The following is a 15,055-nucleotide window of genomic DNA, read 5'->3' on the forward strand; positions in this document are numbered from 1 at the left end:
AAAAGCAATATTGTGCAGTTCATCATGTGGTGCAGGTGTTCACCTTCAAGTATCCCTGCCCTGTGCTGGCAGAGCAGCTCCAGCAGCACGCACAGCCTGTGCTTGCCTGTCTTCCCACGCCACAAAACGTGGCACCTATGAGATTCCCCGGGCTGGCTTTGCTCTGAAGGAGGAAATGCTGAGGAAAGGAAAGCTCACACCGAAATACAAAGGGCTCATATTTTTAACTGACTTCCCTCTCATGTGGTGGTGTGATACAACATACTCTCTCATACTCTCTACCAAGACCAACCGCAGCAACTCTATTTCACTGATGAAGAAAGGAACCTGATGAAGAATCAAAGGGCTCCGCTAAAATAAACTCTAGGGTCAGGTACCACTGGCAGAAAATTCAGCCCATACAAGAGCTTCACACTGAGGTCACAGTTCCTGTTCAGACAGGGTAAATCCAGCTGGTTGCAGGGTATGGTCTGTGACCTCTTGTGAACATCATGTGAACAGACCCAGAAGTCACCAGTGTTGGGTATCTGCTGCAGACGCAGGAATGGAGACACTCATCCAAGGGCAGAGCTCCCAATCTTGTACTGGCACCCCTGTGCCCAGGCTGCCAGTGCACTGCAGCTGATTAAAGAGCACTTTTTAATCAACCTACCCTGGTGAAACAGAAGTACGGAAAGAAGAGAAGGAACAAATTCCAGCTGCAGGAAATAAACTGCCATAGGCAAGAATTTCTTCAGCTGTTGCCCAAGCCAGCATGGAACCACAAGCATTTGAGCTTGGTAGATTTGTACAGGGTAGGACCCTTGCACACTTGATTTCACTAGGATCCAGTGCTGAACCAGTGGATGAGTGATAGATGGAGATTTAACTGCCAAAATGCATTTTTTTCCTTCTAGGAGAGGAAATAAAAAGCAGTTTCATTCCTGAAAAATAAATTCCCCAGGTTTAAATTACATTAGGGGCATGGTATTTTTTATTTTTGTCTGGACATACGTATTTGAGGGTGTTCTAATAAACAGAATAGTTCCTCTGACTTTTATTCAAAGGCACTAGCAAGTTCTGCCTTTTAAAACTCAAGAATTTGATTTGCTATAGTGCAATAAAACTTCAGGCAGGATAATCCTAAACTCAGGCCTTTTAAAATAGTTCATAAAAATGTATTAAAGGACTACAAACTGAGTTACAGGCTACCAAACAGTATTTTGACCTCTCCTAACATCCCTCATCATAGAATCTCACTGCTGCCAAACAAATACTGATTATTTTCCAAACAATCCCACCCAGAAGAGGAAACAAGTGCATAGAAAAATCAAAGGATGTGTCTAGTACTACAAAGCAAGACAGTGATAAAGCTGATGAAAAAACTCTTGGTATCATGACTTAATGTTGGAGCTGAATATTCAGCCTTTTTCCAAAGCTGCCACACAACAAAGATGTTCTAAATCCTGAAGCAAGATTTATATACTTAGACAGAACCGAGGTTTAGCTGTTTCAGGTTCTTTTTCCCCCGTTTTCATTTTAGTTGCCTGAGATTTTGTACTTTATTTACAATGCATGTATTAATCTGAATGCCAATCATCCTACAGGTAGAGCTATAAACAAACTAGATTCACTTAGGCACAGCTTGTTCTTGCCGTATCTTTGGAGCTAAGCTGGGACTCACTGAAGAAGAAACAGATCCCATACAGATAACTACATTAGTTTTCACGTAATACTTCAACCTGGAAGTAATCATAATTTTCCTCTACAAAAGCCATTCATAGCATCTGAATTTTTTACTGCTGGGCAACATCTTTTCAACTTTTGTATGTCAAAAAAACATTTGAAAAAACGTAAATGCTTCACTGAGCTACAAACAATGAAAAAAGGTGTTCTGCCTGCCATCAAATCCCGCTGTTAAAATATTAACACAATGTAAATATTGTAATATTGAGGAAGTACACTGTGTCAGTACTTCCTGGCACCGTACAAGAGCTTCACTGTTCCCTTCAGTCCCTGCTGTTAGTTTTAAACACGCACAACTTAAACAAGGCATCTGAGCTTCTCCAGTCCTGGTGCAGAATTGCAGAGAGGCAAAATTTTACTGTGGGTTCTCTGTAGACTAAAAACCAAAGTCTTAAAAAGAATCCTTAAACCCAAACAATTATGTAGATATCAGTACTTTTGAGGCAAAAAAAAAAAAAAAAAAAAAAAAAAAATCCCCAGAGTCTTTCAGAAGTCTTGGCATATTGCTGCCAAACATGGAAAGATCTTTGGGTATGCACTGTCCTCCCCTTCCTCAGAGAAGAAAAACAAGCTGCAAATGCCCACCAGTGCCAGAAGTTTGAAAGCTGAAGTTATTCCTCATGGCAAAAGTCCCATTCCCCAGATTTGCCAGTTAAGCACATTACTTGCAATTGACTCTCTCAATTGACTGAATAAGCAGCATTTGTGTAATCAAGAGAATGAAGCAGGCATCTACCATTAGTAAGCCAGATGTTGCTATCAGGTCTTAAGAAACACTGCCTAGCTGCTGTAATGATCTATTTATCATGGAAGTGTCACAGAAAAGCAGCACAGCTTCAAAAACCAGTGAACACAGAGAATGACTTTGCTATAGAAAACAACAAAAAACCCCAGTCGGTCATACTTGCAAAAAGTCAGTAGACTTGTTCTATGGGGATCTGGGGGCAACTAGAAGAATTTTACTCTATTGCCTTTGGTTATTACTGTACTGGCTTTGGTTAATACAAGGTAAAATCCTGACTGACAAAGATGTCACCAGCTTCCACTGAAATAGCATAAAGCCTTGAAATCTGAAGTTACCGCTATTTACACTCAGAGGCCTCTCTGAGTGACATATCTGACAACCACGATCCTCGTCCCACAGATCTAAATTCAAAACCCAATGAAATACCAGGGAAAAATAAGCGAGTGTGTGAAATATCTAATATTCCAGAAATGTCTAATCCCAGCAAAACTAGGTGCTAGGATTTCAAGAAATGAGTCCTACATGCTGCATTATGACAGAAGAAAGGTGTAAACACTGATTCATGCTACCACAGGAAGCACAAGAATTCCAAATCCTCACCATCTTTCTAAAAGACACTAAATAAATGGTTTATTCCAGGTTTACAGCATCTGCTGCTCCTGAAACTTTCTCACCTTTCACACGTTTCTGTACACAAGTGGGAACTAAAATAACTTGCACAATGCCCCTGTGTACCAGTCAAAGTGTCAGATAAGCCTTATTCTTATGCATGGTAAGAAGCTGCCCTTGGGGTTAACACAGATTTTCCACTTAATTTTAACTCACTCACAGACCCTTATTCTGGAAGAGCTCCTTCAAGCATGTATCCAGCTGTATCACCAGATTTGTATATGGTCAAGACTAACATAAATCTCCCACCCTCAGTGTTTTTTCACATGTCAGTTTATCTGCTAAGAAAATGTACTATGAACACAACACTTAGCCCCTGTATCTTTTATCTTACTTAAAAGGGAAGAAAAACTCTTGAGAACTCCGTGAGCATTCAGTATATGTAATGGGCATGAGAGGGCTATAAAAAGTCTAGGAACAGGATACCATTCCAAAACTGAACTACTTACTGCGAGGGGGAGTGTTCATTTGTTTGTTTTTAAAAGACAAACAGGGTTTTTTTTTGTCTGTTTCATGAAATATTATAGCTAAGATCCTTCTCCACTTCCATAAATGGATGTTTTTCTTACTCTCAGTGGGTGGTCTCAGAGTTTTGACAGAGGAATATCACAAGCGAAAAACATAGGATGCTACAGAGATAGCCCACCTGCAGTGGTGGTGGATGTGAAGGGGCAGAGGGAAGGTGATTGCAAAGACCAAAACAGACTGCGGTGGGGGAAATCAAAGGTCAGAAATGTATTCACAAGCCTAACAATGGGGAAGCCCTGGTAAAATGAGCAGCCAAAAAGAAGAGATACATTAGAAAAAGAAGGGATGCATAAAAGAGACAAAAATGTTAGTGTTCACTTATGCTGGGGTTTTTGTTTTGTTTTTTCAAAAAGATTCCAATAAAACACTCAGACATAATGCTTGGCGTTCCTTTTAGTATAGTTAAAATATTTTGAAAACTGGTTTCTTTAATATTTCTATTTTATGGTAGCTAATTACAAAAAAAAAAAAAATTCCTTTAAAAGCTCTGGTGTAAACTATATGTCAGTGCAAACGCCTGCCACTATCTTATGTGTTGCTTGGTTTCTTACCTGTTTTCTACCAGGAAGTCTACCACATATTTCTTCAGACAGTAGAGATGGGCATCCATCAGCCCTGTTCTGATATGCATTCTGGGGTGCCTGGAAAAGAATAAAAAAGGGAAATCATGGAGTTTTTGCATGGCTATTTACAAGAACTTGACTTTGCAATGAGGTCAGGGGATAGTGACAAGTGTGCAAAAGTCTGTTCCTTTCCATTTACTGTTGGATTGCTGGAACTGAAGAGCTCAGGCTGCCATTAGTGGGCTGGGTCTATGAACTTACACCTGCTGGCCCTGGGCTGATTTGCTGCAAAAGAAAACACCTCCTCCAAGGAGTCATTACTCCTGCTACATCTTCTCATGTAAGTGGAAATTGCACATTACTGGGCAGGAAGCCAAAGTAATGGGCCCAGAGTGCTAAAAGTTACAGTGGGTAATGTCAGGGTACAATAATTCAAAGCTTCTGGCTAAGTGCCTGCCTTAATATATATGCAAGGCTGGGCATGTTCTGCTGGCGAACACAACAACACTACTGTATTTTCTCTGACACTTCCTGGAGGGGAAGAGGGGAAGGAGATGGGGTCTGCTCACCTTTACTACACTACACATTACAAAGGATTGGCACAGCTCAATTTCAAAGCATTTGGCTATCCAGTCCTGTAAGGTAGCAAAGATCAGTAGAACTCCCACTCATCATAAGCGAAACAGGAAAGTCTTTGCTTTTGGAGAAGTGTCAGGTTAATATTTTAGAACTTCAGGAATCCCTGGTAGCTTCAAAATTTTAAGAACAAAGTTTAAATCATAAAGACTCATTGACTGCTATTGCTTCTCTTCATGCTTTCTCTATTCTTGGATAATGGAAACCCTTTCTGGAACCCGTCTCAAACCAGCTAGATATTTTAGGCCAATATTACTTTCCCTTCCACAAATCTGTGGCCTCATTTGAGAGCATCCTGGCTGTCTGAACATTTGCCACCAGTTCTCAGAACAGAAAAGCCACAAGAATATTTAGCCTGCAGATTAAAAAAGACAAAACACAACAACAGTCAGGGACTTTGCTGAGCTGTTCAAGACATCCATAACTGCACTCACGGTTGGAAGCTATTAAGGCGAGAAATTTCAATCCACACCTGAAATTGTCTCTGTTTTCATTTTTCTTCCTTTGATGTCTGGATTTCATAATTCAGTTAGAATGAACATATTTTATCAGTATACTCTATCCAAGTTGGTTTGCTTATTTCAGAACATGCTAAAGTCAGATGTTTGTGATCATGATCACTTTTATTATGTGGCTAGCTCAACATAAGGATCACTCACAAATTGGGTATGCATATAAATAGTAAACCAAAACTATCACACCAAATATTTAGTAACACCAAAGCTACCAAGAACTTCAGGTGTTCCAGTAAGCCATTTTTCAGTGCATTTCTCAATTAATGCCTTGAACTACCAAAGTATTTAAGTCTTAACATTTCATGGCTTATGTGGCATTTCTCAAGCATGCCATTCAAGCTACGCATATTTTTGACTATAACAAAATTCTTTAAGTCCCATTTGCAGAGGAAAGCTCCTATAATAGTAGTACAACACTTTGCAGTGAAGTATGAGGTACTAGAAAATGATATATGCACTTTCAGTAGATTACTTCATTAACAAAACATGAGCTCACCCAGCAATGCTCCAGTACTGATGTTATCAGTGGCACAGATGTTGCTGTGGAAGGCAGCCCAAATAGCAATGTTCCTTATGCAAAGAGGATAGGGAATCCACTAATTTTAATGAGATCTTGCAGTTGGAAGTCATTAGATTCCCTCCTGCTCTGCATCCTGAGAATGCTTTCCACATTTTGTGTCTGTATGAGGGAGAAATTTCCTATCTTCTTTGAGAAGGGGTCCTTTGTATTTATGTAATGAATATAATAGTTTACTGGAAAAATTAACAAATCAATGGAACAAGGCAATAAAAATGAAAAACACAGAAACAGATGGAACACAGAAAGGAGAGGCAAAAATGGGAGGAGAAACTCCAATTCTTAACCTGAAGATGGCAAGCAAGACAAAATTTCTTTAGTGCCAGAATGCCTGGGTTTTCTCCTCCTATTCAAGATCTTTTATACATCCCCCTTAAACACCAGGCAGAGGAAGGCTGCAGGGGCTAGGCATCATGCAATGGTGTAAAACAGGAATTCCCCAGTAAATGCTGGTTCTGTCGCCAGTGTCTAACTGGGTCTGACACATGCAGTCTCCACACCTGCAAATTGGAATATTTGTAGCTACACCACAAGACACTGAGGATTTGTGGGCTGAAGTTTGTATCTGCATGCAAGCACTGCTCTTCTGCAGATAAGCAACTTTATAAAAAATCAGTGCAAGTAGACAAATAATAGCACAGTGCTATCCCAGCTCCTCCATTACACCCAAAAAACCCCCCACAAAAAGTAGCCAGACAACAAGATGTACTGAAACCCCAGTCTGAGTTAGCTTTCAATGTAGAATATACTAACAATAATGGAACATCATGCTGGACAAGAGGGAGGTCCCACAAGGAAATTCTCTGAAATACAGACCACCTAAGTGATTTGCAACAGAATAGTCCCATAGATTAATATTATAATCACAGCTTCAAAGGTCAAACAGGCAAGTTTGGGCACATGCATAAACAAAGCCGTGATTTCTGTAAACCAGGCTCAAGGAGAGAATAGCCACACTAAACCAGACTGATAAGAGCACTCTATCATAACAAGCTACTAAAGATGATGCTCACTTTCATTGACTAATGCTTAAACCAGTTTATCTTCAGGTAAAAGCAAAGGAGCCAAATAATCTAACAGATAACGCCAAACCCCATCACCATTTCAAATGAGCATCTGGTTACTAATATCGAGAGCCACACTCCCGTCTCATGCCTCTGATCTCCCACTCCATCAGCTAATCTTTACAACATATGAAAAATGAGCCCGTTGCAAGAACAGCTGATACAGAGAGAATCGAATAACAAACAATGCAGGAGCTGACGCACCTAGACTTATTACTTCGAGAGAGATAATACAGAAGGCTTTTAATTATATCATCAAAGGAAGAGAGAAGGTACAAGGAGGGGCTGGCTGCAGATGGTTAAGTGTTAATGAATGCCGGGTTGGGTAGTTTATCAAAAGAAAAAGACTGGATATGTATCTGAGAGGGTCACCCTTGAGATGAAAGTTGCAGCAGCCATTGTTGGAGCTCTTTAATGAGGGAGGAATGTCAAATGTGTACCCTGTAAGAATCATACCAATTACTAAATGAACTTCGGTTCAATCTAGCAAATATAATCAAGCACAAGTCATTAAAATAAATGGTAAAACTCCCTTTGGTGCTGCCACTATAGTGTCTGTTACTGTCTGTGCTCCCATGCAAGGGAGGGGGCTGCTCCCAGTTATAAGCTCTCTGTGTGTTAACTGATGGCAGATTTTAGTCCTAATGATGAGGCATGGAGGGCTCCCTGGCAGAAAGTTGACAATTAGAAGGCTAGGAGAGATCTGTGGAGAAGTCAGGGAAAGATCAGCAATTAAAAGAGCAGTTTCAAAGAATGCAATTTAATGTGTAAAATTAGCTTTTATTAGCACATAATTCCACAAAATCCTGACTCAGGATGAGAGTGCATAAAGGTCTGCAAGAGTCCTTAGAAAAGTCTGTGCCTGTAATTCCTGACACGCCATTGTGAAATAATAAGCAGTACTAACAGGATTGATGCATGCTTCATACATGGCATTGCTTTGAAAGTGGAGCCCAGAGCTTTTCTTTCCCTGATAACCCCCCCTCAGGATTTCCTCCCTCGGGGAAATCAACCACTGATAGAGTAAACTTCCCTTGTTTAAAGGCAAGAAGTTGGACAATTGTTTCAACTGTAAACTAATTAACAGAGATTACCACCAAGAGCTGGAGGTTCCAACCAGCTCCATACTCCCACTGACAGTGTGATAATGCCAGGCTGGGGTCAAAATCATAAATCTGAAGGGAGCACACACAATGCTTAAAGCCAAAAAGCCTCTCTACTAAGAATGGGATATTGCCACATTAACCTCACCACCTCACAAATAAACCAGCTGAGAAAGAGAAATCCCATGGCTTCTCTTTTCCTAACCTCATACAGCTGTTGACGGAAAATATGAAGGTCTTTAAATAAGCTCAAGGACCTGAGGCTGTCCGTGCTCTAGCACTAATCCAAGAAATGACACAATAAAAATCTAATCATACCTGCTATTAACCTGGCTCCTAAACCTATACCTGAATTACGTCCACTGTGGGCTCATGGATATTAGTTAATCTTCCTCCCCGTCCTTCCAAAGTAAATAAATAACAGCAAGCTAAGTGCAAACTATGCATTCCACACTTGCATCTTTTCTAACTAATGGCATGTAGCTCACATAGTCCATAAAGCCAAACACTCTATCACATTCTTCCTATCCCCCACACCATGAACGGTGCTCTTGCATGAAGCAGCGTGTGGTTCAGTTCAAACACAGTGCTGACCCCTGCCTGTCTGCAAGGACGTGGTGCTCTCGTGTTGATACAAAGCCAGTGTACAGATCAACATGAAGAGAAGTCTCACAGCAAAAGCTGCCAGACCACCTTTAATGTCTCAAGCATTCCTGCTTTTAAAGGAAAAAAAAATAATCCCTAAATCGCATTGCTCATTTACGGGACAGCTCTTGGCTGTAAACTCACTAATAATAAAAGACCACTGTTACACTGGCTCTTCAAAAATCCCAGACACCTTATGACCTTAAAAAAAAAAAAATGAACTCGGTGCTTCTGGCCAAAAAGATCCCAAAGCACTTAGCCACATGAATGTCCCCACTGTATGGCGGGGCTGCTTTGCCCACCGGTGAAATGCTGCCACCTCTGGGCTGCAGAGCTGCGGTGGCGGGGCAGCCCCCACGCCGCGCCCCTCGACCGCCGCTGCAGAGGAGGGTGGGCAGAGGGGAATCGAGGAGCAGAGCAGGGCGGGCAGAGGGGAATCGGAGGATGCTGCTTTTTGGGTGGGACTGCTTCAGTTCTGGCTGAGGAACATCTCAGCAACGGGAACCCAAGAGTTCAAGACGCATAGGCTACTATGAGGTGTCTCCCAACAAGTGCCATGAGCCCCCTTGACCCGGACCTCCGTTTCCCTGCTCAGGGGCATCCCCTCACTGTTCCCCTTCCTCTAGTTTTGTAACAACCTTATTTAAAAAGACAGGAGGGCAAGATTTGCTTTGGTCCGTTGAGGATCTGGCAAGGGAGGACAGGACGCTGCAGTTCTGGTAACAACTACCCACCATCCATCCTCACAGCTGCTGCTAAAGAGACACTGCACCAGAAATGGGAAGTACTTTCCAAATGAAAATGTTTTATTGATCCAGTGACCTAAGTTGCTTGAAAGCCTTCTGAATAATAAATATTTTTCACTTAAAACCTTCACCACATGTCATTTTTCTTTGTTGTATTATGTTATTAATATACCCATGAGACTATAATACAAACTCTGAACCTACTTCTGACAAAAACACGCTGAAAACTTTTTGGTAAAGGAACTAACTTTCATTGAAAGCCAAAGATTAAATCATTTTCTCTAGTATAAAGAGTATAGGTTAGCAGTCAGAACTCAGGATTAATATTTGCTCAAGGTCAGTAATGGTTTACAATAAGCTGGTGTGACCTCCCTGTAGAAAGAATCATTTTCTTGGCAACAATGCCGTGTTTTAACGTTAACATCTCTTTTGACTTCGATGCTGAAAACCAAGGGTGCCAATGGCTGCACAGCCACTCCATCACATGAACCTATAAAAAATGTTTTACTTCATCCTGCCTCAGCTTTCCCATATGAAAGGGAGAACAACAGTATTTCCTCACCCACCCCAAGTCAGAGGAGGGCTGCTCCCTGGGGGCTGTGTGGCCAGGTCGCTCGCTGCACGTGCATCCCCCTGGGAGCACACCAGACACAGCTGCCCATGAAAGCACTTCCCTAAACTTGGTTCTAAGGCTCTTCTCTACCATACTGAGTGCGAACAGCTGCAGGAAATAACGCAGGGGCCAGGAAGCCCAAAACACTACCACCCCTCTTCTCTTTCCCTGTCACTGGAAAAACAGAGTTCATGCAAATATTTTATACTAGACACTTTTATACTAGATACTATTCTGCTAGAATACCCTGATTGCTATGTATAAACTGGGAAAGCAAAAGAGAGAGACCAAAATGATAATAAGCCTGGAGTTTGGTGTGAACAGAAGAGAATACACTGTGAAGGAGGGCGGGGACTGCCAGAGACATTATTAATAGGTTTTACCCTTGAGCTCTGGCAGCTACTTGTTCTATACACAGAGGAAAAGGATTAATCAAGCCTTGCACGTAAAGGTTCTTTCTATGGTCTGCCAAAATATTTAAAGGGCTATATACAAAGTGTAAGCCTTATTATTATACACATTCAATGTAATCATCTTATGCTACAGTTAAGGCCAGGATGACAATAAAGTAGATTATTGTGTGCTATAACCAATTCAATTCCAACACAACAGGACATGGCTTAGTCACTTAGTTCAGATCTGGTGTTTGAGCTTATTTTTCTTATGCTGGGCTAAACTGTGATTTAAGAGATTTAATTGAGCTTTGGGAAATGCTTTCTTTGCTGAAGAAGGAGAATGAACTAAAAGTCTGCACCTGGCAACCCTAATCATTTCCAATTTTCAGCTCATTTTGCTTCCTCCTTCATGGAAGTTCACCTCAGTAAATAACTGTTCCCTAAAATCACCAGGGCTGAAAGGATGACAACACTTCAGAGGAACAAGTTTTATGAAAACAACTGAAGCTGGAGGATTGTATAGAGGCTACTGAAGAACAGCAGCTCCTGCTGATCCCTCCTACATCAGTTCCCAAAGGGCTAAGCAGTAGACATATGATATATTTTTTTAAATCAAATAATTACAGTAAATGCATGGGAAACAGTGCAACTGAGTACTAGGTCAAAGCTGCAGGTCACTAGCAATATATAGCTTAAACACAGCAAGGCTGACACAATTTATTCATGCCACTGGCCTGGACTCAAAGGCAAATAAAACTGTACTTGCAGCATGAGCCTTGCATTACAAAGCTCCAAAGACCTTCTGCACCTTCCAGATGAGGTGGGTCCTACTTAGAATACAGATCTGCAAAATTTAGGAATTTAAGGTAAGGGCATACCTTTGGGCTACTACAATACATAGGCAAAAAGAAATTCTTCCTCCCCCAACCTTAAATTGCAAGTAAAAGCATAAGCAAAAAAACTCTCCAAAGCTGAAATAAGCATAAATGTTTCCCTTGCATTTCACAGGGCCCAGGAACAGAACAAATGGAAGCTGTCACACATACTCTTGCGTTTCCCATTGTGAGTTGCTGTCTATGAGAATCACCCACTTCTGCACCACCAGTTTACTAAAATTAAAAATCTCTCTTTAAACCTGTCACTATGCACAGGCCATAGGCTGATCACTCACTTCCCTTTGCTAGCATCTTTGCCTGACATGCAAAAGGGCTCTTCATGACAGAAGGTGCATCTTTGTGAGTCTTTCTGTAGAGCACATTTGCATTCAAAAAAGTTAAATTTCACCAGACTGAAGAACAACTTGACAAGAGCCTGACAGCAGATCATTAGGGTTAGAGGGGAGAAGTGGAGAAGAAAGACTACAGCAGCATCTGGCTCCCACCAAAACATACAGTCTAGAAAGCAACAAGACACGAGTTTTGAGTCCAAAGATGGGGAAAATTTCAGCGTTATGGTTTATATTACCAAAATCTACTCAAATCCAGCCCATGTAAATCCAGCCTTTCTGCCATAAACCCGGCAATGCTAATTTCCTTCATTTACTTTAAGTAAATTATACTTTGTTCCTGCTCCGTGATGGTCTGTAGCTTCCTTAGCTCATGCTTTGATCTTTGGGGTATTTTTGATTTTTGGCAACTACTGCTTCTGCCTCAATTTTGATTCACAATAAGCTTTTACTACCATATCTACTCAGATCCCAATTCCCCTGGAACCTCAACACTTTAGCACTTGACACAGTAACCACTCTTCATACTGACAAGATCCCAGCAACTGCAAGATCCCAACAACAACTGTGAGAAAGAACAGCTTTATCTCAGGGAGAAATTAAAGTGGGCACAGATCTTGGCTCTGCTGCCATTGTGGAGGGAGCCTGCCTCTGACTGCCAGGGCACAGGCTGCTCCACACCTCAGCAGTGTCAAAAGGGTACATAAAAGAAAAATACATGTCAGAGGAAATCCTTCTAAGACTTCATGAATCCTGCTTCCCTACAGGAAAACAGAGGGCTTTCCTGACTTGGTTATACTGAAGTCATGACTCAGCCTGTGTATTCAGATACCTCTTCAGAGACATACTAGCTCAGATTTAAGGCAGCATCAACCTTGAGCTGTGAGATTTCAAGACAGTGAGAGCCATCAGAGCTTAGGACATCAACTTTAGAGTACAGTCCAGTTCTGCAGTAAAAAAATATCCCAGGTGATAGGAACATCACACAAGAAATACAGATATACTTAAGCTTTTTCTAGTTTAAAAGAACCCATACAATTTATCAACTAACATTTTGACAGTACTAAACAAGAACTTCATTAAAAGAATGTCTTAAAAGTAGCAAGTGTAACATACTTTTTGCAGAGTGACAGCAGAATTAAAAGCCAAAGGAGAACTGAAGTCAGACTGAAGCCTCTGACAGACATCACTCATCTTTTCAGCTCAAAATAACTTTATGATTACTTCTTTTAATAGCTAACTGGCATTTTACAAAACACCATTAGAAATACCATGGAATGATGAATATAAGTATCACAGGGAAAAAAAAGGAATAAAGACTAGACACAAAAAAGTATCACCACAAGACGACCTTAACATCCTCCCAAAGTCCAAATTTGCATTTTTTTAAACAAGTAATTACAGTGGTTACAACCACACTGGATTAGTTTCTGGTTAGACCAGATTACTCATGATTTAAAATTTCCAGACTTGTTAATGGCTATAACAGAGGTTGCTGCTTCTTATTACTACAAGAAACTGAACTTACAACTAAAATGCTTTCAGGAAGATGCTAAAGTTGGAGCTCTATAGCATTAAGCCCAGATGAACAAAAACATACTGCACTAAAGACAGAGCTGAATTTCCAAGAATCTCTCTCACCTTTCACCCATTATAAGCATCTGAATAAAAGCTTAAGGTTGAGCTGGAAGAATTTTACTCCTTTGGAACAGTGATCATACAGCAATTAGAATACTGCAGAAGAAAATCCTGGTGAATTCAATGCAGTGACAAGGTACTTTGAGCAGGTTTCCTTCCTTCTCTGGAACAGTTGTTGCTGACTGAGAAACTTCACACACACTAGAGAGAAGTTTCATGCTTCAGCACATGCTAAGGTAGGAGCTGCCTTTATAAATAAGTAGACAAAAAACCCCAAAGAACAAAAAAAACCCTCAAAACACATTCTTGAATGAAAAGCTGTCAGGACAGCTAATAAAACACTGCTCATCTGTGTATTTTCACAATTGCAGTATTAATTTTTAAAATTTTTAGCTGCAGTTACAAAGTCCAGTTTTTGGGCAAAATTAACACCTTTTATTGCTATGACACCCACCATATTATTCGTCTGGAGATAGAGTGGCTTCAGCAATGAAATAGATAGGTGAAATGTCATGAATCTAGACTTCAGTGGTCCCTCACAGTGCAAGCAGCAGTAGAGAACCATTTTCAGCACAGATCACAAGCTGGTATTGAAAAGCAAGTGAGAAGACAGCAACTGAATCCTTTGTTGTTTACACCACCTGGGGCAGTGAGTTTAAACCTCGCAGCCTAGAAGCAATAAACTGGCCATGGCAAGTTCCAGAGCTCAGATGTTCTACCATTTGCTCCTAGGAGAGCTCTCTGTACAAAAACCAGAACAGCAACAAATCCAGTCCCTGTCCTTAGCAAGGCTAAACTCATGGCAGGACAATTGCTTCACCTTGAAACATTTAGCCTAACAGAAAGAAAAAGAAAATGGGTAGTGGATGACCTGAAGATTACAATTTACAATTTTACATCAACATCAGATACTATTAAAACAAAACAACTTCTATTCCCTTCTTGTTTGGAAAGGACTGAGACCATTCTGTCTGTGGCTGTAGACTGTTTCGGTATTATCCAACTGCATAAACGAAACTAGTGTCAAAATTAAGTTTTAAATGGCTTGAGGTTTATAGGAATTAAAGAAGGAAAAATTAAATTTGAAACTCTGCTTGTTTACTAGCACTAATTAAATATGCCAGATTTCTGGGCAAGCTTCCTAGCCTGTGGCTACTACGTTACTGGCTTGTAAAACAGTCAACAAGTGCATGAGTACAAAGCACAAATACAATAACAGAGATTTCGTGTACAATCCTGCCCTCAGTTTATAAAGAAAAAAATGTATAAGAACCAATCTGTAACTATAAAGACCTGTGCTAACCCTCTAGACTATGCTAGCAATATAAAAAAGGCCCAAGTCTACAATGGCTGCTTTTGCAGAGACAGTTAAAAAAAGTAAACATAGAGAGAGGTAAGAAGCAATAAGCACAACAAAAATGAGTAGGAAGCTTTAAAAGGCCAGTTTACTTCTAAAAATTCCATGCTTCTGGGCTCTGCTCTCAAAATAATTTGCTATTAAAAATAAAAGGGAGTTTTAGCACTGCAACAGAAGAGGTGGGTCTGATTCTTCACACCATAGAAGCTGCACTATTCACAAATAGATTTTATTACTATATTGGACTTCCCTAGAAAATAGCTTTATTCTGAAAAGCTGGAATTGCACATTTAATGGGAGCATGGACCATA

At 40.6% G+C, this 15,055-nt stretch overlaps 1 protein-coding gene across 1 annotated transcript in view; it reads right to left on the bottom strand.

Annotated features, from left to right (window-relative positions):
• The window catches only part of EIF2B3 (eukaryotic translation initiation factor 2B subunit gamma), a 98,767-nt gene that overhangs the window by 43,884 nt on the left and 39,828 nt on the right, over positions 1-15,055 (bottom strand). Inside the window, exon 5 of the mRNA XM_066192712.1 lies at positions 4,219-4,308. Within this exon, the coding sequence (XP_066048809.1) occupies positions 4,219-4,308 (90 nt within the window). The remainder of the gene's footprint in view (positions 1-4,218; positions 4,309-15,055) is intronic.

This window comes from Chamaea fasciata, unplaced genomic scaffold, assembly GCF_029207755.1.
Source record: "Chamaea fasciata isolate MVZ Bird 193981 ecotype frontalis unplaced genomic scaffold, bChaFas1.0.hap1 SCAF_10, whole genome shotgun sequence".
In the NCBI taxonomy this organism is placed as follows: domain Eukaryota; kingdom Metazoa; phylum Chordata; class Aves; order Passeriformes; family Sylviidae; genus Chamaea; species Chamaea fasciata.